The sequence below is a fragment of the Ambystoma mexicanum genome, chromosome 4q (assembly GCF_040938575.1).
Source record: "Ambystoma mexicanum isolate Mex_15411 chromosome 4q, UKY_AmexF1_1, whole genome shotgun sequence".
NCBI classification, from domain to species: domain Eukaryota; kingdom Metazoa; phylum Chordata; class Amphibia; order Caudata; family Ambystomatidae; genus Ambystoma; species Ambystoma mexicanum.
Window position 1 is genome coordinate 255,507,229 of NC_090928.1, and position 22,491 is coordinate 255,529,719.

Consider the following 22,491-nt stretch of genomic DNA (forward strand, 5'->3'; position numbering starts at 1 on the left):
GTGATGCGGTCCGGAGTGTGCCCTCCGTGGCGATGTAATTGAAGCGTGGGAGATAAGGCCTACTTGAAAATCGTTGTACTGATCAGCATAGTATTGAGTGGCTCGTGCTGCGCACCTGTGGCGTTGTACTGCGGTGAACGGTCTGGGTCGTCTGCCGCATTGGTGTAGTCCAGCGGTGGAATGCAGCTTGCTCAGTAATTGAGGCAGGTTGAGCGTTTGGCCGTGTTGTCCTGGGCCGTCGGCCGGCCCGGGTGTCAGCTGTGTGTGCTGCCGTTCAACAGCATCGGATGATAGAATGTCAGCGGCGTGCAGGGTTCACAGCAATTTTCTATTGTAGTGGTAGTCTTGTCGCCATTGTTAGATATCGGCATGCACTAGTAATTAGACAATAGATCAATATTTCAAATGAGACACGGAGCCAAAGTATTCAGCTGGCAACTCTTTACTTATCAGGCGCGAACTGACCCGCAGTTATTATTAACTGCAGGTTTGCAAAATGTATACGACACTAGAGCGGTTTTCCTTTCATAGTTTTTACAGGCTATGCGAGTTTGTTCACTGGTCCCGGTGGCACAATTAGTAAATGCATATAGCTATGAACAAAAAGGTTGTAGGTTCGAGGCTGCCCTTCGGTGTCATATCTGATAATGTAAAGCTGGGGAACTGTATATTATGTAAAAATGCTCACTTTAATTGTTGTATGTCTGCAGTGACTACCCTTCTCTTCCCAGGACCGGGATTTTTTAATTAAAAATACTCTCAGGACGGCGGAAGAGGGGGCTTAATTCCGGGACGTCTGGTCACCCTACCGAAGGGCTGCCTCTGACAGGCACCTCATACAAGGGTGGTCCCCTTCGGTGCTGGGCTTCTGTACCAGCGGGATCTTGGAGAAGGCCTGCTGCAGCACCTCGCTCAGCTTCTCGTGCCCCAGCAGGTTAGGCAGCCGCATGTTCGGGTACTCTGACTGCACTTAACATGTCAGTTGCCTGTGACATAGAGCTTCCACGCATACCGATTTCCGTGTCCTAGAAGCGCAGGCCTTCCAAAGTGATCCCTCTGCAGTTCCAGCATTGCAAATCACACAGACATGTGACAGTACTCCTGATTGGGAGAAATATGTTAAACAAGCCACTATTGGAATACATCCACGTATTACAACAAGAAGTAAGTAACACTTGGCGCATTGGCGATGGTATGGCAAAGCATTTCCAGTTGTCATGCCAACAACAAAGACTGCTTCTTGGAACCCCTTTTCTTCTTGTAGCTATTGTTTTGTCGATATTTGGTGGCTTATGCCACCAAAAAGCGCCAAAACCACAAAGAACAATTGAAAGATGGAAGAAGCAAGAGAGAGGTTAACTATGGAAGCTATGTACGTTCCATGCCGTGGAGAAAGCCACTCTTACTGCACCTCATTTGGCCCTTGAGACAACAATGCGGCCAGCAGAACCAGATTGAAGACTACAAAGCACGCTTCTATGTGAAAAGGTCCTCAGGGAAAAGGGTGATTATTTTCTCTGCACCCCTAAAAGCCTTCCCACACACATTCTATGACGGGTATTATTCACTATTCTAACTCCAGGCCTAGAATATTTGGGGAAAGTGCTTGATTGTCTTGGGAGTGCAAATCTATGGAAATGTTGCCCCCGGGCAACCTTTTGCCAGATGCCTTTATCATTGGATACCCAAAGCACGACACAACTCCAGCAGTGAGAAATTGCGTGGATCCCAGAGAATGGTGTGGACCAAAAGAGCACCAAGCAGTGCCGGTTGCCGAAGCATCATGGGGCCCTCCACCTCTCGTCGCCAGTTGCTGGAAGCTGCGACAGTGTTCCAGTGCACTAGCCACTGGTGTGTAGATGACAGTAAATCTGATACTGGCCCCTGCTGCAGTCACAGAAGAGACTGCTCGTTCACACGTGTCTAGCCCTTCATAGATTAACACCTGCATTATGACGCGTTTTGTCATCATCACACTAACACGTCACAGAGGTAACACACAACACTGTAGAGCTTCGGGGGCCCCAGCTGTTGAGCGTGAAAGAAGGAATCGCTATCAGGTGAGCTCTCCGCTATCATGGAGAGCAGGACAGGCCTTGTTTTGTTTCTGGGCCAGAAAAAAAACACACACTTGAGGTCTACCGACATAAATTATTTTAACAGCAGCGGATCCGTAGGAACCATAAACCAAACACAAGAGAAAATCCAATGCATATTTAATTTGACATGTTTTAATTTGCAAATATATCATCAAACAATGTTAAAGAAGCAATATGAAAGTGCATAAAGTACGAAAGCATCTGAGGCACAAGAGCATTAAAATACAGTATATGATAATAACAATGCATATCAATGTCGAAACTGGACTATTGTAACGCCCTCTATGCAGGTGCCAGCAAAACTGTCATAAACAAAATGCAAATACTGCAGAACAATGCTCTTAGAGCAGCTCTGGACATACCCCGTAGAGCCCACATCTCTAACATCAGAAAAGCCCAGCATTGGTTAAAAATCAGTGATAGAGTTCTCCTCAAGACACTATCCCTCACCCACAAAAGCTTGAATAACACTGCGCCCCCATATATCTCGGCCAGACTGACAAGAAAATCCTCTACTCAACACACTAGAGCTTCTAACCACCTTCTACTTGAAATACCCAGATTCAGACTATACAAAGCGGGTGGGGCAAGCTTCCCTGTTAGAGCTGCCCGCGCCTGGAATGCACTGCCCACCGCACTGAGAGCCAACCTACCCTACACCAGATTTAGATGCAAAGTGAAAAGTTGGCTTTGGACCAATGACGACCTACAATTGCGCTAGGCCAGGACCGATTAGCATTTTAACTGCCTTGTTACCTCTGTTATCTGACATTAGACTACCTCATACTAGGAACCTGTATTTCACGTATCTTTTACCTAATGCACTCTGTATACCTGTTCTGTAATTTCTTCATGTACTGCATTCCTTGTATGTATTCCATGTATGTAACCTAAACTCAAGTATTCTTATGACTGCTGCGCCCGGCTACCCCTGGGTTTTGTGCGCATTATCAAATAAACAAACAAACAAACAAACAACATATTGTGGGGTGCATTTAAAGGCTTCAAACAGAAGTCCCTTTCACATGAATAGCAGGCATTTAAACACTGAAACAAAAACGGCCTGGCTTTTGCTTCTGTCTTTCAAGTAAAGTTAAAGAGCCATGTGGAAACAGAAAGGGGCCTACCTGTCATTACCGATGGACAAGCAGCAGTTTAATTTACAAAAGAAGGAGGAATCAAAGATCCCTGTGACATGAAAACAGGATTTTTAAACATTGAAAGCAAAAACGGCCTACACATGTGTGCGCAAATAAAAACGGCTTTTAAAAAGCTAAATTGGAAAATAAATATCACTGCTCACAGAAAAATGTCAGGAAAATAAAACATGATGTGTGGGTTGACAAAAGCAATGTATATTATGTTTCACCTACAAAACACCTGTGACATTTGAAGAGCCACTTTGTCTTCATGGAAAACCTGTTTCTAGCTGTGGTCAAAACTTCACAAAGGAAATCTCCCACTTCCAGCCGGGTGTCACATCTCTCATCTAATGACCCTCACAGTAAAATGTGCTACCGAAGGTGTTTCAAAGCCCAGTGTCCTGCAGACTTGCTGGCTCTGAAAGCAGGGGCACTATACTACTGTGAGAGGCGTGAGGGAGAGCACACAAACTCTACAAGCAACCCCTCAACAAGATTGCAAACCTTACATTTTAGAACACAAATGCTTGTGAGTGAGAATATGTTTCAGGAGGGTGGGGGTACCCGTATAACAGCTTTTCAACTTCTGTTTGGAAATTGCCACACACAATCTAGGTTTTTAGTGAACTGGAGAAACACCTTAGATTTGCTTACAAAAAAACATATTTTATTAGTTATATATTAACATTAAAATAGTTATGTTTGTATAATACGCACAACAAAAATGAAGACATGTACTACAACAGATATTACTCAGTGTTGTTCCACTAATGTAGTGCAATGATAGTCATTAAGAGTTCAACTTGCAACATGCATACTACTCATTCTCCCACATACATACTTATAAATGTATACTAAAACGTCCCAACATGTTTCTTTCCTCCACATCTGATTGAATTGACAATATGGGAAATTCTTCAGGGTCTTGTTTGTGCCACTAAAAACAAACTAAAAAAACGAACACAATAATGATGAGGGCAGTGGGTTCACTTATTATTAGTGATGGCTGTGCTCTTGTTTTTTTTTTTACCATATTTTGATCCACACTTCTATGAGGTACTGAGTCCTCACCTGAAGCATAAAGAGCATTGGAATTAATATACCATATGTTCTTAAATAATTAATATTAAACGCAAGCTGTTTCAAATTAATTGTTTCTTGCTTATGCATTATGTTATGTAGGGGCTTCAGTGAAATCCACCCTTGGCTGAAGCATGACTAATATGTGTGAACATGGGGGCACCCACTTCAAAGAGCAAACTACCACCTTCAAAGAGACTCATTAAAAAAACCTGGTCACAGGCTGGGCCAGGGAGACAGATGGCTGGCCTGGATGAAGCAGACCTCCCATTTGCTGAACATGAACATTCACAATTGATTTAATTCACTGTGGATTTATTTCATTTTTGTACCATTTTTATGTACTTTCCAGGTGTTTTTCGGGATATAAAATGCATCTACCTGTGACCCTGGGAAATGTAATTGCCAGTTAGACTTGGTTTCTGGCTGATCTGAACATGTTCCAAATGTGAGAGTTGGTGAGCAGGTGGAAAATGAAATTAGGGATATGCTTAATAATTTACATATTCATAACGGTTGTACTTTTAATGGAAACAGCAGAAAAGTGCCACATGGCCATGCTACATCGTACAAATTTGGCGGTAGGCTTATATAATTCTCCATGATCAGCTAAAACAGAAAATATGTTTGTTATGGCAGTTGCTAGTAAAACTATGAAGTTGTGATACATAACTCGTTTTTGCCAAAAAGTTGAAAGGAGAACAAAAGGGCGATTACAAATGAGAATTGCCATATGGTTCTCCAAACCTCTAAACCAAATCCTGACTTGGAGACGAAAGAGGAGTAACTGTCCAATCCTAGTGGCAGGGATTATTGCAGTGAACTTCCCCAAGATTGGAAAATTGGTGATGTCAATTCTGCTATGTAAGGGGGACTGTACTAGGACATGAGACACACAAAAACCAGTGTGACAGAAAAAGGAGAAAATTGTTAAATTTCTAAATTAACAAAGCTCACTTCCCAGTGTGCGCTGAAACCCATAGCCTATAATTTTATTGGATAATCCTTGCTGTCCAGCTGACCCTGACTTCTATAAGGAAGAGGGGTGTCTTTGTTCTTAAATCAGTCCAACCTTTTATCCAGCTTCCCCAACACAGGCCTTTGAATAACGGGGGTCTGAAATCCAAAATTCCAATTAGCATTCACATTTTTCTGTCTGACTTCCCAACATAGACCAAAGCAACGGGGTGTCTGAAAAATAAAGTAGTACATCACTCTGTGTTTATTTTAAACCAAAGGTTTGGGGTGAAATCATATTATTGATCAGTTTCATTATTTTGTGAAGTGAGATTTACAGAAACAAAAGAATTGTGTCTGCGTTCTTTTAATTCACTTGCGTGATTTATTTATGCTGAGCGAAGTTGATTATGTTGTGCCACGGATAAAATGGTGTATTCGATATTTTCGTGCCAATTTCTGTTACTGTTCATTTAAATAAATACCAATATCTTTCCTGTACACCGGCCTGGTTCTTGGCTCATTGTTAGCACAGGGGACAGTGATCCAAAGGACATGATATGTGTCTGAGATACGTCTAAAAAAATGATCTGTTAAACAGTTTGTTGAATAACCACTTGAGTGGGGAGGGAAGGGACTCCCTGTGTTGAGGGTGGCTTCTCAATAAACCGTTACAATATAAACAATTCATGCTACCAAAACAAAACACACAATTACTCTCTACAAACACTCCACTCACACAGCAAGCAACCAAACATACTAGTCATACACAACCAAATCACACACTAATGTGCTATCTCATCGTAGTGTGCAAACAATGCCATAAAGTTAAAAACAACGTTGTACACTGAACACAGAAAGTGCTTGTTCAAACAGAGACACGTAGCTAATACCGGTAAGCATCAATGAACTAAAACTCAATGTTCCACTGCTCTGTAATAACGTGGATTCTCGCCTACTAAATACAACTACACAAGAAAAACATTGCTAAAAAGGGAAATATGATTCAAACAGCATTAGTCTCTTTTGCCTACTTGAGTTTCAGCCAAAAAAGGGATATAAATGTTCAAAGAACCCAGCCATCTTCAGGACACATCTAGTATATTCAGGGAATGGAGAGATATTATTCCAGCCATCAGCATTTGCCAAAACACCACGTTTGCATGGGACAACCCACGGACAAACACCAGGCACTGGCAAACTGCAAACAGCACACCCAGCACTCCTCATCAAATTGAGGAACTACACAAGGAATGAATTAATCTTCCAAGTATTCACTATGGCCTCAAAGACTCATGCGGCAAGAAGACACCCGCAAATGCTTTGCGCTTCCTCTCTGTAACGGGTGATGCGAGAAACCATTGACTTCACCTATTAAACCGCTCCGCATAGCATCCGAGTTGGAAGCGTGGAACTGGAAAATCTTCACCAGAGCATGGAAATTCTGTGCCAGAGCATCCTTAAAGAATGCCTAAGAAAAGATCCCAGAGCCGGCCTCTGATCTAATCACTTTTTTCCATCTTTATCTTAATTGCTGTCTGCAGGGTGTGTGCCAAGGGTAATCCGCACAGGAGCACATCTAGGTATGCAGTTCCCATTCAGAGTTCCCTTTTTTCCTCCGTGGGGTAATGTCAGCGCTTCCTCTGGGGAGTGAGAATCAGAAGGCTCCCAGGACACAAACCGCTATATTGAGGCTTTGGGTAGGCCTCTAAATCCCACGATGGGGCTGCCTAAGTGCAGCAGCTCCCATGAGAATGAACTCCCCTCAAAGATCTCATTCCAATTGGGGGGTCGGTACATTTTATAGTGTGCCTCCGGTCCAGTCCAGGTCACTTTGCCACCAGAGCTTACATGTCCTTTAGAGCACGAGACCAGATATCTAGCGTCTCCACAGTCCAAGCATCCCTCAGCCTCGTCATTGCCAACCATGTTTAGTAAATGGTTATTCATACTTCACCCCAAGGGACAAAATGGTTCCTTTTGTTGACATTTCTTTTGCTGTGAATTTTATTAAACGAAGTAAACACACTGACAAAGTAAAACATACTTATATAGTGTACCAGCGAGTTAGTAACCAGTGTGAAAAAATGTAAATGCGGGGATGGCGCAAGGCTCTGTGTTTCATTGAAAGGTGAACCAGAACATCACAAATGTGCTGCTTAATTTGGCTGTATACAACAGAGTTTTCAACCGGTGCTTCGAAGCCATGAACTATGGCAGAAAGTGCTATAGAAATGCAAGATCACATCACATAACAAGATGAAACAGAGGCATGGACGGTGACAGGGCCTTTCGGGCATCAAGCCTCAGGGGGTGGGGGTACAGCAACTGGCCCCCCACCAGTCTCGGGAGGATAGCTCAGGGGCAACGTGCTTTCTTTGGAAGCAAGCTGACACGGAGAACCACAGGTTCGATCCCCGGGTCTGCGCTTAGAAACCTCTCGGTATTAAGCGCGCTATAAATAACTCATATCATGTTGCCAGGCAGCAGTCTTAAAACACTGCAATATAGTCCTTTCTATATTACTTTCGTTCTGGGGCTTTAACTGTGCACTTTCCAACACTCGCCATGCATGTTGCATTTGATGGAGCCCTTCCGGCCGTCCCTTCCCTCGGGGTATACAGAAGTGTTATCATCTCGTTGCCTTTTAACACTGATTCCTCCACATCAGCCACTTGCTGATAAAGAAGAGTTTATAGCTTTTCAGTGGGCGTTTAGGAGCTCAGTTTTCTCCGTGGTGTAACATGAATGAAAAGCATAAAAGCCTTGCCTAAAGCTTTTATGCCTTTCATTCATGCCACAGCACATTTTATTCATATGTATGCAGAAGAGGACGGGGGGAACACAACTTTTGTTTCTGCCGCTCCCTTTCTCTCCACCATACAAATCGTCCAGCATTTGCATCTGAATTTTTATGCTGATTCAAATGCTTGGGATCCCTATGGAGTCCGCCGGCTTTGTGCACCAGCAAAATGCAGGTTGACTCCATAGGGATCCATTCTAAACAGCGCCTGCTGGGTGTTCATGGATGGCAGCGTTTAAGCTATTTGCACGGCAGAGTGCAAAGAGGAGAGCAAAAGGCGGCGTACATACTTGTACGCAGACTTTTGCCCTCCTCATTTGCACTCCACTGTGCAAAGGACGAAAATGTGGTGGCGGAGAGCCGTTACGTTGAAGTGTTAACGTAACACCTCCCCCCACCAAATTATGAGCTTGAATAAAAAGATCTCCTTAGTGTTTCAGCTCCTTGCTGGCTGCCCGTTTTATTATAATCAATAGATATTAATCCCTGGTTGTGTTTCTTTGTCTCCATTATAATGTATGCACCCCACTGGTGCTTCATACTGTTTTCCGCACTAAGCAATGGGGGGACCCTAACTATCGTGTTGAAATCAGCACCCAAACATTAGGTTTTATTGCTGGAGTCTGCTGGGGCCAGCAAAGCCTAAGACGTGCTTGAATGCAGAGCTCCGAGCGAGATGGATGTGACCCGGGTCTTCCCATTCTGCTGATCTCCCACAACAAAGGTACTTACCATAATCATAACGCCATGCTTACCGAGTTTACCATTTAAAAAGGACTGACACTCTTGCACGGAGCTTCTACGGATGCATTTACACGCTTCCAAAAATGTTTTTCCATCCACCCAAAAAAGTGAGTTAAGACTTGTTTCCAAATGTTTAGAGCATCAATGTGGACCACCATTTTGGAATAGATAGAGAGCATATCTCACTTCTATTTATTTGCATTTGTTTTAAAGCGCTCACACAGCCCGCGGGCGTCGAGGCGCTGTTACAGGAATGGTTGCGTCATTATTACAATTTTTTTGTGTCAGTTGCGCTTAAATAACCGGAGGTTTCTAAGCACGGACCAGGTGATCGAACCCGTATTGCTTCGCGTCGTCTTGTTTCCATGACAAACACGTTGCAGCTGAACTATCCTCCCGGGACGGCTTTTGAGCATGGGGATAGGGTCTAACGCTGCACCGTGCAATGCACAGGCAAACCGCTGTCAACAATAACACTGCACATCGCAGCGCGGCCTGTTTCAGTGTCTTCATGCCTAGACCGAGCTGCAATATCTTCTCTGCGTAGTATAGGGGCGGTTCACAGAGGCAAACGTCAACGAAAAGGAGGTGCCGCTGCCAACACAGCCGAAGAGCAGTGGTCATTAATCCCAGAAGGTATAGCACCTGCGTCATTAGTTCACCCGGAACTGTTTTCATTCCTAATTTCCATTATCACGTAAAAATCAAAACTTCAAATCCCGTAAGGCAAAGGATATAATTGGGAGACTTAAGTTTGACATGATCCATTTTACGAGCTATGTGGCGGTGAGGTAGCCGAACGGGAGCTCCCGAGACACCTAACGCCACGAATGGATGGGCAAACACGTAACGTTTAATTGCAGTAACGCTACGCTGCGGCACTGGGTGAAATGTAAAATATAGCTGGTGTGTGCGGTGCCGTCTACTTGCTATCTGCGCAACAAAATGGCTCTGTAGTAGATAATATTTCTTGACGCTCTGGTTCCGTTTTTATCAGCAGAGCAGCTTTATGCCGTCTGCCACCAGTAGGTGGCGGCAGCGTAAAGGAAAGCATTCACAGGAGACGCGGGGACTAGGAAGCTGTAATCGAGTCAGGCGGCCACGGTGGTGCACAGCTGAATGTTGTCCCCCCGGTCCGTCAGAGAACGGAGCGAAGACGCGGTGCCGTTCACCGACCCCTCGCCATGGACGCCCAGGACATTCTGTTTGACGAGGTAGCCCTGGAGGGCCTGGACGGCATCACGCTGTCCGCCCTGTGGCTGAGGCTGCAGTCCCTGGTGCCTGCCTTCCCCCTGCTCCTGGATGCGAGCACCAAGGACTTCCTGTGGCACAGCCTGCTGAGCAGCCCGCAGCTGAGCTTCTACCTGCTACCCAAGGAGCGGGCCCCCCTAGTGCTCAACAGCAGGAACGGAGAAATAGATTTTGAAACTGGCATTTTGGAGTCCAGGGGAGACGCGGACACGGAGGAAGATCTTTATCCTGTGCACATGATCCTGGACGACAAACAGGGCGTCCAGGGCTCTTGCCAGTTTTACAAAGAGAGAAAATGTGTTACCGATCAAATAAGGACTCTGGATTTCCAGCCTCGCTGCACCCTTGAGGAAGCTGTTTCCAGGTGGGGAGAAAAACTTGTCATCGTTGCATCCCAAACTATGAGGTCCAGGGCTTTGATTGGTTGGAAAGGAGATCCTGATCTAATCCTTCCAGATTATTCCTATTGTATTCTTGAGCGGTTGGGTAGGGCACGATGGCAGGGAGAACTGCAACGCGATCTGCACTGTGGAGCTTTCAAAGTAGAAGCCGGGAAAATTCATTATCACAGGAGAGTGTTAGATGAAAATGGGCTGATCTCCATGCAATCCCATGTCATACGACTTGAAAATGGAACACAGCAGCATTCCATTCTTTTGCTTCTAAAAAGATTTCACGTTGACAGGCGAAATAAATATGATATTCTAATGGAGAAAACGTCGACTATTCTCAAAACGAGAACAAACCAAACAGAAACGCTGCTTAACCTCAGGGAAGAACTCTGTCTCAACGAGCGGACATTCAAACGTCTCTATCAATACATGGCTACTGCAGGCATAGGAAAAGTACTGTCTGTGCCGTTGGAGAATATGCTGCCCAATGGTGGGCCCTGCAAGACCAAAAAAGGTACTGACATAATTGTTCGATGTCTTCAACTTATTAAAGACTATAGGCGCAAAGTGGACGACGATGATGATGAAGACTTTATGTTTAACATATGCGTTCATCCTGTGGACATCATCTATGAGCGAGATATGCTAACTCAGGCCTCTGAAATAATAGAAAGCATTGGAACTAAAGGGATTTCCCAGTCTGAAATAAGACGAGCAATGAATGTGGGGAAGCTTGAAGGGCGAATGCTCTGCCGTCTTTTAGAGCGATACAAGGAAATTAAGGGGTTTATGGAAGATGAAGGTCGACAACGGACAACCAAGTACATTTCCCACATCTTTGCAGATAAGAGTAGTCTGAGTCTGCGGTTTGAAAAGGAGAAGGCAAGAAGTGAGCAGCTGGCGACTGTTGCATTTCCTTCAGATGATTCTGTGTTTCTTGACAAATCAATTTCCACAGATAATCAAACTTTAATAGAAGAGGATCTCTTCCTTGTAGAGTCAGATGATGATGATGAATCAACCAACACCAGCAAAAACCTTAAAAGGCAGAAGGATCCCATAGTGTCAAAGCTAAAAATTAAATTTGGAAAAAGCATTCGCGAGTCAACACCAACAAAAGTGAGGTTGTTCGACTTGAAATACAAGGTAAATGAGAAGCGTTCTTCGCTGTACTCTGTGGAAGAGACTGACAAGTGTAGTGCTTTTACAGATGTAGACTGCAGTTTGGATAGTGTACGACAAGAAACACGGCTCTCCAGCAGCTTGGGTTCTGCTGAGGAAGATGGTGATATGACCCTGGTGGAAGAGGTTGTGGTTGACAATGTTAAAGGTAAACATGTGGAACTAAAGAAGAGAAATACTTCCAGGCCATCGACTTCAGAGAAACCACATGAAACATACAGGCTGCTAAAGCGCAGAAATATAATTGTTGAATCTGTACGCAATTTGAGACTGATAGAAAGCCTATTCATGCTTCAGAAACTGATTATGGATCAGGAACGGCAAGATGGCGTACCCACCAAGTGCTGTAAGAAGTCCATTGTTCGACTGGTTCATAAGCTTTCCCAGGAAGGTCTTCTCCGGCTCTACCGAACCACAATCCTACAAGATGGTATCAGCAAAAAGGTTCAGTTTGTTGTTCACCCTTCTGTGAGTCCCAGTGACCCCTTGGTAAAAAGTGCAATTGAACAGGTCCGTTTTCGAATGTCCAACTCGCACAAGATTAAAGTACCTCCAACGACTTCCGTGGATGTGGAAGACGATAGTCGTAGTGTGGAAAGTTACTCTGGAGAAGGACTCGATGCATCCCTTACCAAGGCTGAGACCCCTGCACATACTGCTACAAGAAAGACTGACCAGAAAATGGGCATAACTCATTTAAAAGATTACCACCCTGTTATAGTTCCAGGACTTGGGCGAACACTTGGATTCCTCCCAAAAATGCCTCGCTTAAAGGTAGTCCATATTTTTATGTGGTACATCATTTATGGCCATCCCTTAAGCAATCCTCTTCAACAGCAAACACTACAAAAAGAGAATATCTTGCCAGATCACAGCTCATCACCCAAACATGCCCTGCTACCAGTTGGTGAGTGTGAGATTAAAACTGAAGATGAACAATGCAACAGAACCAGCGCATTCTTCAGCGAGAGTACTCAGGAGTATTTCTTGGATCCTGACATGGACGTTGTTACTGAAACAGTTTTCGTGGATGAGGTCTCTTGGAAGAGATATGTTCCACCCGTACCGATACATAGAGAGTTTGGGTATGGTTGGGCTCTCGTCAGTGACATCCTCCTATGTTTGCCCCTCTCAATCTTCATTCAGATAGTGCAAGTCAGTCATAAAGTAGACAATCTAGAGAGCTTTTTAAATGATCCTTTAAAAAAGCACACTCTGATCCGATTTTTGCCTAGGACAATTCGACAACAGCTTTTGTACAAGAGGAGATACATCTTTTCATTTGTGGAGAATTTACAGAGGTTGTGCTACATGGGATTAGTGCAGTTTGGACCTACTGAAAAGTTTCAAGATAAAGATCAGGTATTTATATTTGTAAAAAGAAATGCTTCCATTGTTGATACTACAATCTGCGATCCACATTACAACCTGGCTCGAAGTAGCCGTCCTTTTGAGAGTCGTGAGTACTTTTTAGGCACTTTGCAGGATGTGGAGAATTTTTGGTTTGATCTACAGTGTGTCTGTCTCAACACGCCATTAGGTGTTGTCCGCTACCCAAATGCAAGGAAAACACATTCACAGCAGGAAAGTCCAGGTCTGGAAGTAGACCAACAGACAGCAGTTGATAGACACAACCTGGAACGTAAATGTGCAATGCTGCAGTACACCACAGGCAGTCGGGAAGTAAAGGACGATGGCTCTATTCCTGGTGACGGAATGGGATCAGCAGGTCTTGATTCTAGTTTTTATGGGCATTTAAAACGCAATTGGATTTGGACTAGCTACATCATGAGTAAAGCGCGCAAGAATACTGCTAATTCTGATCATGGCTCTACACGAAGACTACAGACTTTCTTTAGCAAACATCAGCTAGCAGGCAACCGGTTCAACATTATAAGAGACATAACGCCTGAAGTACTTTCTGAGCAAGGCAATCATACCAATGTTCAAATTGTTAAAGCAAGTGTGATGGAGATTGCCAAAAAAGGTAGTGGTGGAAAAAACCAAAAGCGCAAGCGACGGAAAAAAGACAGCGGAGAAAAAATTAAAATAAAGAAAAAAAAGGAAGAAGTAACATCCGAGGAAAGCAAAAATCATAGACACCGGTACCATGATGAAGCAGATCAAAGTGCTTTGCAGAGAATGACTCGTCTCCGTGTGGCTTGGACCGCACAGGAGGACTGCTTGCTGATGCTCTGCCGAATTGCTAGTCATGTCCTAAATAAGAAAGTTAAAGGGCCTTTTGTTCCTTGGCAAGTTGTGAGAGACATCATGCACACAAACATGGAAGAATCTCTTGATAAAACATCTCATTCTGTTGGCAGGAGAGCACGGTACATAGTGAAAAACCCTCAAACATATCTTAATTACAAGGTTTGCCTTGCTGAAGTCTATCAGGACAAAGCTCTCATAGATGAGTTTCTGAACAGGAAAAAGAACTATCAGGATCCGGAGGTTTGTGCAGAAGAATTCAAGGAATTTGTTGAAAGGCTGAAAGTAAAATTGAGTTCAACAACTGCAACGCCTCAAATGGAGATTCCAGACACCTTGCACGAGCTGTTTAGAAGGTATCGCGTTTTTGCAATTGGGGAGGAATCAGCAGACCAAGACAGAAAGCCAGATGCTCTTGGTAGTATTGATGACATTCATTTCCTGGTCCTGCAGAATTTGATTCAGAGTACTTTGGCCTTGTCAGACACTCAGATGAAGAGTTACCAGTCCTTCCAGACGTTTCGAATGTACAGGGAGTACAGGGATGATGTTTTGGTAAAGGCTTTCCTTGAGTGTCAGAAGAGAAGTTTGGTGAATCGGCGGCGCTTTAACCCCACAATGGGGCCCAAGAAAAGCCGTGCCTTACCATTTGTGCCCATGTCCTACCAGTTATCGCAAGCCTACTACAGGATTTTCACTTGGCGATTTCCGAGCACTATTTGTACGGAGTCCTACCAGTTTTTAGAGCTGCTCAAGGATGCAGGCACTACAGAGGAGCCAGATTCCTTTTCCAGTAAAGAAGGCGCCCCAGACACTGCTCCAGAGGATGTTCTTTTCTCTACGGATGACCCTGGCGGTCACTGTATTGCTGCTCTTACCCTTCTCTTTCTGGGCCTGGTCTCAGTGAGTGTGAAAATCCCAGAGCAGATTGTAGTAGTGGACAGCACAATGGTGGAAAACGAAGTCATCAAAGGTTTAGGTAAAGGTGGCCTGGAAGATGATGAGGATGATGAAGAAGAACTTGATGAAGATTCTGGAAACAAGCGAAGGATAGAAGTAAAGGCACGTCAGGCCTCTCATACCAACTATTTGCTGATGAAAGGGTACAATGCACCAGGCATCGTTCGCACACGAAATCTGAACCCCAATGATAATGTTGTTGTGAATTCATGCCAATTAAAGATGAAGTTGCGATGTATCCCAGCTCAAGGGCGGCTCACAAGCGGTCTTTCTGTTACAGAATATTCAAAAGTAGGGATTTCGTGCCTACCTGACTCTTTCACAAAGATGCTAAGCACAAAAAAGGATGATTACAACTTGGGGACGTTTCTGAACCAGTGCATTGAACGTTTCAGGTACAATCAAAAAGATGTGTCTGCAGTGCTTGAAATTCGCAGTGCCATTGAATCGGGTTCATACTATGGTGTGGCTAAGCCCGATCTTCTAGAAATGTTCTTAAATTATGAAGAAACATATGATGGGCGCACCAGGCTTTTGCAAGATTATTTACAGGACCTCCTGAAACTGAACCAAGTGTTGGAAGTAGGAGCCAGTATAGTTCGATTTGTTGCAATGATCTTTGTTGATCCATGGCTATTACATTCCTTCCGACTGAAGGAAAAAGAGGACCATGCTAGTGCATTGGATGGCCAAGGCCCGCTTGATTCGGAAGGCTTAGAAGGACGCAGGGAGACTCCAAGCCAAGGAAACCATCTCTGCTTGGCTCATGAAGGCATAAACGGCAAGCCACTGCAACGGAAGAACAATGCATTTAAGAGTAAAGTGAAAGTGCTTGAGACTACGGGTGCCACGGGTGAACCTCCCAAAAAGAAAGCAGTTTGTGCGAAGCTGAGGTCTGCCAATGATGAAGTCCAATGCACACAAGGGAACTTTTCTGCAAGAAAAGACACCAATCAAACTGATGAAAAGCCGCCAGGGGAACACTTGGGCCAAAAGCCTGATGTCAAAGAAGGGACCAGACCATATTCTGACAAACTGATTAATAACAAACATGCTGATGCTAGTACAATTGGATCAGAAATGCCGATCCATGATGGCGACTGTTTAACAAGAGAAAGTGTTCCTGCTTCCGAACAAAAGAGTCAGTGTGCAGAACCCCAAGAGTCTGCTACGAGTGTTTCAAGTCCGAGAGAGTATGAGAACGTTTGCTTCTTGGGAAGGCCGTGGCGAATTGTTGATGGTAGCTTGAATAAACCGGTGTGCAAGGGAATGATGGAAGCCTTGCTCTACCACATCATGACCAAACCTGGCATAACCGAGCACACCTTGCTGCAACATTACAGTGGAGTGCTCCAGCCTGTTGTTGTCTTGGAACTATTACAGGGGCTAGAATTCATTGGTTGTGTCAAAAAAAGCTACATTGAAAAATCAGCAGCAAGGATATCGCTCTTCTCATCCCCCGTTATTGAAGAACTTGCAAGTACAAACCTTCACCGGAATGCCCTTGCGTTTTATGAACCCACAATTGATTGTACAATAAAGCTTGGGAAAGTGTTCCCATCCGAAGCAAACTGGAATAAATGGGTGAATTTTATCCACATTTAAACACTTTACCTGGTTTCAGTTCGCTTTTTGTACATGGCTATTTTCATCCATTTTTACTTTTCAAATAGCTTTGTAGAATTGTGTTTCTTTTGTGGTGATCCTTGCTTCAAGAAAAATAGACGCCCGATCGTACCCATGCAAAATAAAGATTTTTAGTTTTGTTGGTTAAAAAAGATGAATGTCGTTTTTGTATGCCTTTGTACAGTTCATATCCGTATAATATTGCAGCTTCTGTATTAGACCATACATGTGTGCTGTTCTATTTCCCCCTCATGATTTCAGACTGCCATGAACATACCTCCCCTCACCACCATCTGACTATAAACGGCCTATTCTAAGGCTATATCCACACTGTAGACAAGTAGTGTAACAATTACTTTATCGGCTAAGCCAACGGTAACGCCGAAGGCCAAACTACCACCTACACAAGCTGCTGGGCCAATGCACCACGACCCCTCCCACCACACCCTCCCAGTTGCATGCAGAGATCCATGAATGGCCGTGACCCGGCTTAGTACCTCTGCAACTCTCGCACATAGTACACAGCACCTACTTGTTCCCCGTAAACTGTTGCAAGGTTTCTACTGGGAGTTTATCTTGCTCCTCTCCAGATCCAGCCATGTGTATCACACACACTCTCGAGCAGCAGGACATCGACCGTTTTTTACTGCAGTATGTCATGTCCCTGAGCTGAGAACCATCTCCACGTTTTTGTTTTCCAAATGTGCAGATGGAGCAACACAGTCCCTAGAGTTCCTCACGATATTAGAACTTTGAGCAACATCCGTAGTAGTAAAGGCTATGGCATGTGCAAGACATTCAGAAACATGCATGACTTCTTAGCGAGTGACAATGGTTCCTTTCTTGCCACCTGGAAGTATCTAATGCTGCATCCCTAATAGTGTGTGAGACAATGCAGTGTTGTCTATTTTGATGTAACATCACTGTGCACCTGTGAATAGCTAATGCTGTGATTCTGAAGGGGAGGGGAATTGTGCAGTGGGGACGTGACATGAATTGTCAACACTTTGCCATACTGTATATATTCAATGTGGACTCTATGCATGTGTATTGCTGGGTAATGGAGTGCCCCCCGCGCCCCAACCACCATGATGCCATAGGTGGATATGAAACGCGATCATTTTTCATAGATCTCTCAAGTTGTCCCAAGCTAGGACAAAGTAGCTCACCCGTCCTCTCTTCGTTTTTCGATTCTGGTACTACGTCTTGCTTATTTGAACATCAGCACTACAAATCCCAGATTTCAAAGAAAAAACATCCTTGCACAAGACATCTTGACACTTCTGCTTTCAGCGTTGCCTATATATGGTTGGCACTGATGTCAGCAGTACAGCTTCAAATAACATTGTAAACTTGATGCAAGACAAGGATGGAAACTGCTCAGCACTATTTTTGTTAGCTTCCCACAAACTGCAACCAAGAACTGCTTTTGATTCTCCAGTCCCACCGGTGCCACACAAATGTACCTATGTGACATTAACTCTGTGTTTGTAAATGTGTATACAGGTGCGCTTAGAAACCTCTAGAAGAAATGTTTTACATAATGGGTCATCCATAACAAAGATATAGCTTGCATTTCAGGTAAAATAAGATTGTCAGCACATGTTGATTTAGCTCCCCATACTCCGTTTGATGCCCGATCACCCAAAAGATTTATTTGAGCTCTTGCTCCTCAAATCTCTATTTCGACACCGATAATGCTGCAGGGAGTTCTAGCGTTATTCCACGTGTGCCGTGAGCAGCTCACCCTGCCTGTTGTTTTCCCTTGTATTCTGGCAGTTGTGATTTTGCCTTTCCCATCATACATTTAGTTTCAAATGTCCTACAATGCAAAGTAAAACCCCGCCTGAATGTCCAGCTTACATCTAACCATGTGCCATCTAACCTCAGTGTCACACGGAGGGCCTGATTCATGGAAGCATTTTATTATGGTGCAGTCCCATTGGAAAACACTCTTTGAATCAGGCCCTATATCTTTATAGCCGTACATTACTGTGTCCAATGACCTTGTAATGTTGTGTTTCACCAGGTTAGGTGAAGCACATGCAAATGTTATAACGTTAGGCTACAATATGCTTTAATGTGCCTCATTTGCTGTGCATGTTCCCAAAATTGCTTGTCCAGATTGTGTAGGCCAGAAAAAAATGCATGCAAGTGGGCTTCCGGTTTTTATTAGTGTTTATTATTTTATTTAGATGGAGAGCTTTAGTACTTAGGCAGAGCTATTGCATCTGGAATAAAATACTTAAGGATTTGGCTATGGAATAGCAAAAGAGTGACACGGACGGGGGTGTTAGCAGTGTGATGCTTTCTATGGAGTAGTCTGTGCGGCAGAGTGGGAAAGCAGGAGGAGGGAACCAGGCAGCAATTTGCCTTCAAAATGACTGGTCATCTGCTTCTTGCTCTGAAAAAGCCAGTTCCTTGTGTGCTATCCCATGTTTTGCCATATGCCTACCCCAAGCCTTCAGCCAATGGGTTTCAGGGCTGGTGGTTATTGGTGGCTCTGTCCTCAGTGGTTTACCACCCTCTTATCTGTGCCGATAGTCAGGTGGATTATAGCAGAGCGAACTTTGCTAAATGTTTTTCTGGGGACACTTGTGATGAGTTGTATTGCGTGAATTTTGGGACAAGAAGTCCTTCTGGGGCTTTCCAGCTGAGTGACGCAAAATGTTTTCTGGGATGTGTAGTTCTATAGTGCTTTTATCATGAAGAAGGCTCTGTAAATTCTGGGAGACATGTAGTCCTTCGACGGTCCTTGCTCTAAGGAAGACAAAGTGGAGGTCATTTTCATCCAGTGTGTGAACTGCATGGAGTGGACTTGTTATGTTTGCACTTAGGTGCAAACGGGTATTCGGGACAAGGGATGCATCTGAGACAGAACTATAGTCGGAAGAAACATATTTCTGTCTTGTGTGTGTATATTTGGAAAAAATAATGTAGAAAAGTTATTTAAAAAAAAGTAAAGTCTACAAACAATTAGTCATAACACCGTCAATTAACAAACATTAGTACCCGGCACGCGCGGCGCACTGGGAATCCAACGTATTGATTGTCTCTTTTCCGAGCCATACCACACAGTATTCCTGTGTAAGCCGTGCGTGCCGGGTTCTCTGTTCCTGGCGAGGGGCGTGGCAGCCCCTCAGCCAATGAGGAGGCTTGAAACGGGGCAATCCCCGCTCCGAGCCTTCCCATGGCTGGAGGCTGCCTTTGTCCCCCGCCGGGGACTCGGGTAAGACTTTTTTTTTTCCCCCTCCCACCTCCCTGCCCTCCCCACCCCACTTACCTTCTATCCCTTGGTCTCCGGCAGAGGACGATGGAAGCCTTCAGGCGTGTGGAGACTCAGAGCGGGGCCATCCCCGCTCCGAGCCTCCACACGGCTGTAGGCTTCCATCGTCCCCCGCCGGAGCCGCAGTACTTTTTTTTTTTTCTTTTTTTTTTTTTCCCTTCCCCTCTCCCAACCCCACTTACCTTCTTTTTTCTTTTCTTGGGAGCGAACATGCTGTTAACACTTTTGTTCCCAGCGCGTCCGCTCCTGATGGCCGCCATGGAAAGGGAAAACGGACTATGTTTTGCCTTTCCCGGTGGCCATTTTTTTTCCCATTTTTTTTTTCTGTTTTGAAAAGCGGCAGCTTTTCTAAACAGAAAAAAATGCCATTATTACCCCGGTCTAACGGGCCGGGGTGCTAATGGCAATAAGACCCTCAGCGGCAGGCCAATACTGCCCCAGGTAATGCCCCTGGGGCTTCGTTAAGGCCCCGGGGCCATTACCTGGGGCGGTATTGGCCCAACGCTGATAGTCTTATTGCCACAATATCTCCATACAACTATGAATTCAACCGTAGCACTCATTTGAAGTGTGGTATTGATGTAAACTGACCAATATTAAGGCAATTTTGGTGCTTTGCTGCACCTGCAGTGCTGTATTAGTAAAAGGAAATGCAAGTACAGTGATGCAAAGGTCAGAAAACTGGATGAACCACTTGAACCTGACCGTAGCCGGTCAGATGGCCCTGCAAGTAGAGTGCTCGCTTTGACATCCGTGCAGAGCCTGCTGACGCAGGTTTGAATACCGGCAGTGCCAAAGTCAGCCTTTCATCCTTCCGAGGCCGATAAATGAGCACCACACACCATGGGTAATAATAAGCAGCGCTCGGATGCCTGAGGGTTCCTAGCGCTAAATAAAGGAAAATTAGTAGGCAAGTTGAGCTCGGTTTTATTAATAACTTTTTCACATAGTGTTTCCATTTGATAGTGCTGGAAATAATATTTGTTATTACCCAACTGAAAGGTACATATGTTTTTTTCAAACTCCGATGGATGATGCTTTGAACTTGTAAGCAGAAGTCTTCTAGCGGAACTCTGAAGCAGATGTATTAATTATGTGGTATACCCAGGAAAATGATGAAAAGAGGTACAATGATCCATTAGTAATAGAAAAAAAAAAATGGTTTGAATCGCTTCTGATATGACCCGGCCCACTTGAACCCCTTTGAAAGAAAAAATGTTACAAGTCTAATTTTTAGATTAAGTTGTGTTTGTAGATTTAACTGAGAAAGAAGAGAAATGCAGAGCTGTTAGGTTTCCCATGTCGAACACGAGTAGCGTCATCCAGTCACTGTGTTCGCATAGCTTTTTGGGACCTGTCCTGCGTTTACAGTGAACCAAACTGTTAATAATAAATACCAGGTCCGGATAAACCACCCACTCTTTCCATGGAGGCATTTGAAAGCTTGGTAACAAAACATAGCATCAAAATACCAGAACCTCTTCCTGGACCGTGTATACAAAGCAAAGCAATTCCTAGGAAATTTGATAGCCACTGACATTAAATGGGCCTACTTATTGTTCCCTATTTATTTTGTTTTTGTATGTTTTATTTTCCTGCATTTATTGGCTGAGCTTGTTTGGATGCATGTGATATTGAAAAACAATGCAAAGAATGTTCTTCTGCTCACACACGTTACTTTGATACCATACAAAACTGTATTATTTAAATATTATGCTGCTTGGCGATGTTTGCAGGTGCTTTAATTTCAAGTGGATGTTTAGCAGAGTTATTTTACTCCTATATTCACCCAATTCATCATTCAGGTTCTAGTTTCATAGTAACACAAACAGGCAAGACAATTTCTTTCTACAGGCAATTTCTTTTCTTTCAGTAGAAGTTCTGATGTGTAAAAAATGTTTGTCCCCATTTAAGACCAGTAAAAAAAAAAGACACAGAAATTATGACCTGGCATTTTTATGTTCCTTTTTCGATTTGTGTTAAATCTACAGCCTCCTGGGGCCAGTGTAGACAATACAAGGCTCCACCTACAAACTTGTAAGAGTTTCTCCATCTCTTCTTTCCAGGATGACATGCTTGTTCTACCACCAATCATTTAAAGAGAGAACACTGCAATTTATCCACCTCAGTACAACTTTTCATGGACTCTACATGGCCTCTTCAAATAAAATTGCTATATTTTATCAAATATACGCCTAGGTTTTCTCAAACTGTGAATGATGATAATAATAAGTACGTAGGCTGTATAATGTTTGGCATACCTGCCCAAAACCTCCCTTAACACTTGGGTATCTTTTTAAAGATGCCAAAGTCAAGTAGTATTCAGATTTGTTGATGGGTTCTTAAAATAAGTTCAAAGCCTTGTTTCAAGCTGTACAGGAATGTGGCAAACTCATTTCTGATACACCAATGATTCATTCCTTTATGATCTGTGATTATTATTAAACGTTTTATAGGTAAAATCACTTTAGTTGAAGATGAAATAAAAATCAATATTTTATCGAACCCCTTGAAGGCTGCTCATGCAAAAGACCACCTTTCTTTGGCTGCATTGGAGCGACCTGCAAGGGGTGTGATTTGTGCACCCATCAGGGGGTTTCACCCCCACACACCTAATGCAAAGCAATGCTGCCTACCCACACTGCCTACCCCACCGCATCTTGTTCTCTTTTCCTTGCCCCCCCTCCCACATGACCTGAACCCTGCAGGTTAAGCCCCCTCCAGGCCCCATCACCTTCCCCAATCACTCCACCCATGA

General features: G+C 44.0%; 2 protein-coding genes across 2 annotated transcripts in view; one reads left to right on the forward strand and one right to left on the reverse strand.

Annotated features, from left to right (window-relative positions):
- Nucleotides 1-22,491, reverse strand: part of LOC138467651 (glycogen phosphorylase, brain form) — a 760,591-nt gene that overhangs the window by 388,552 nt on the left and 349,548 nt on the right. The gene's annotated exons all lie outside the window — the stretch shown is intronic.
- On the forward strand, nt 9,848-16,599 carry GTF3C1 (general transcription factor IIIC subunit 1). Its single transcript, XM_069607827.1, has one exon. The coding sequence runs from the start codon at nt 10,010-10,012 to the stop codon at nt 16,424-16,426; it is 6,417 nt and encodes a 2,138-aa protein (XP_069463928.1). The 5' UTR covers nt 9,848-10,009; the 3' UTR covers nt 16,427-16,599.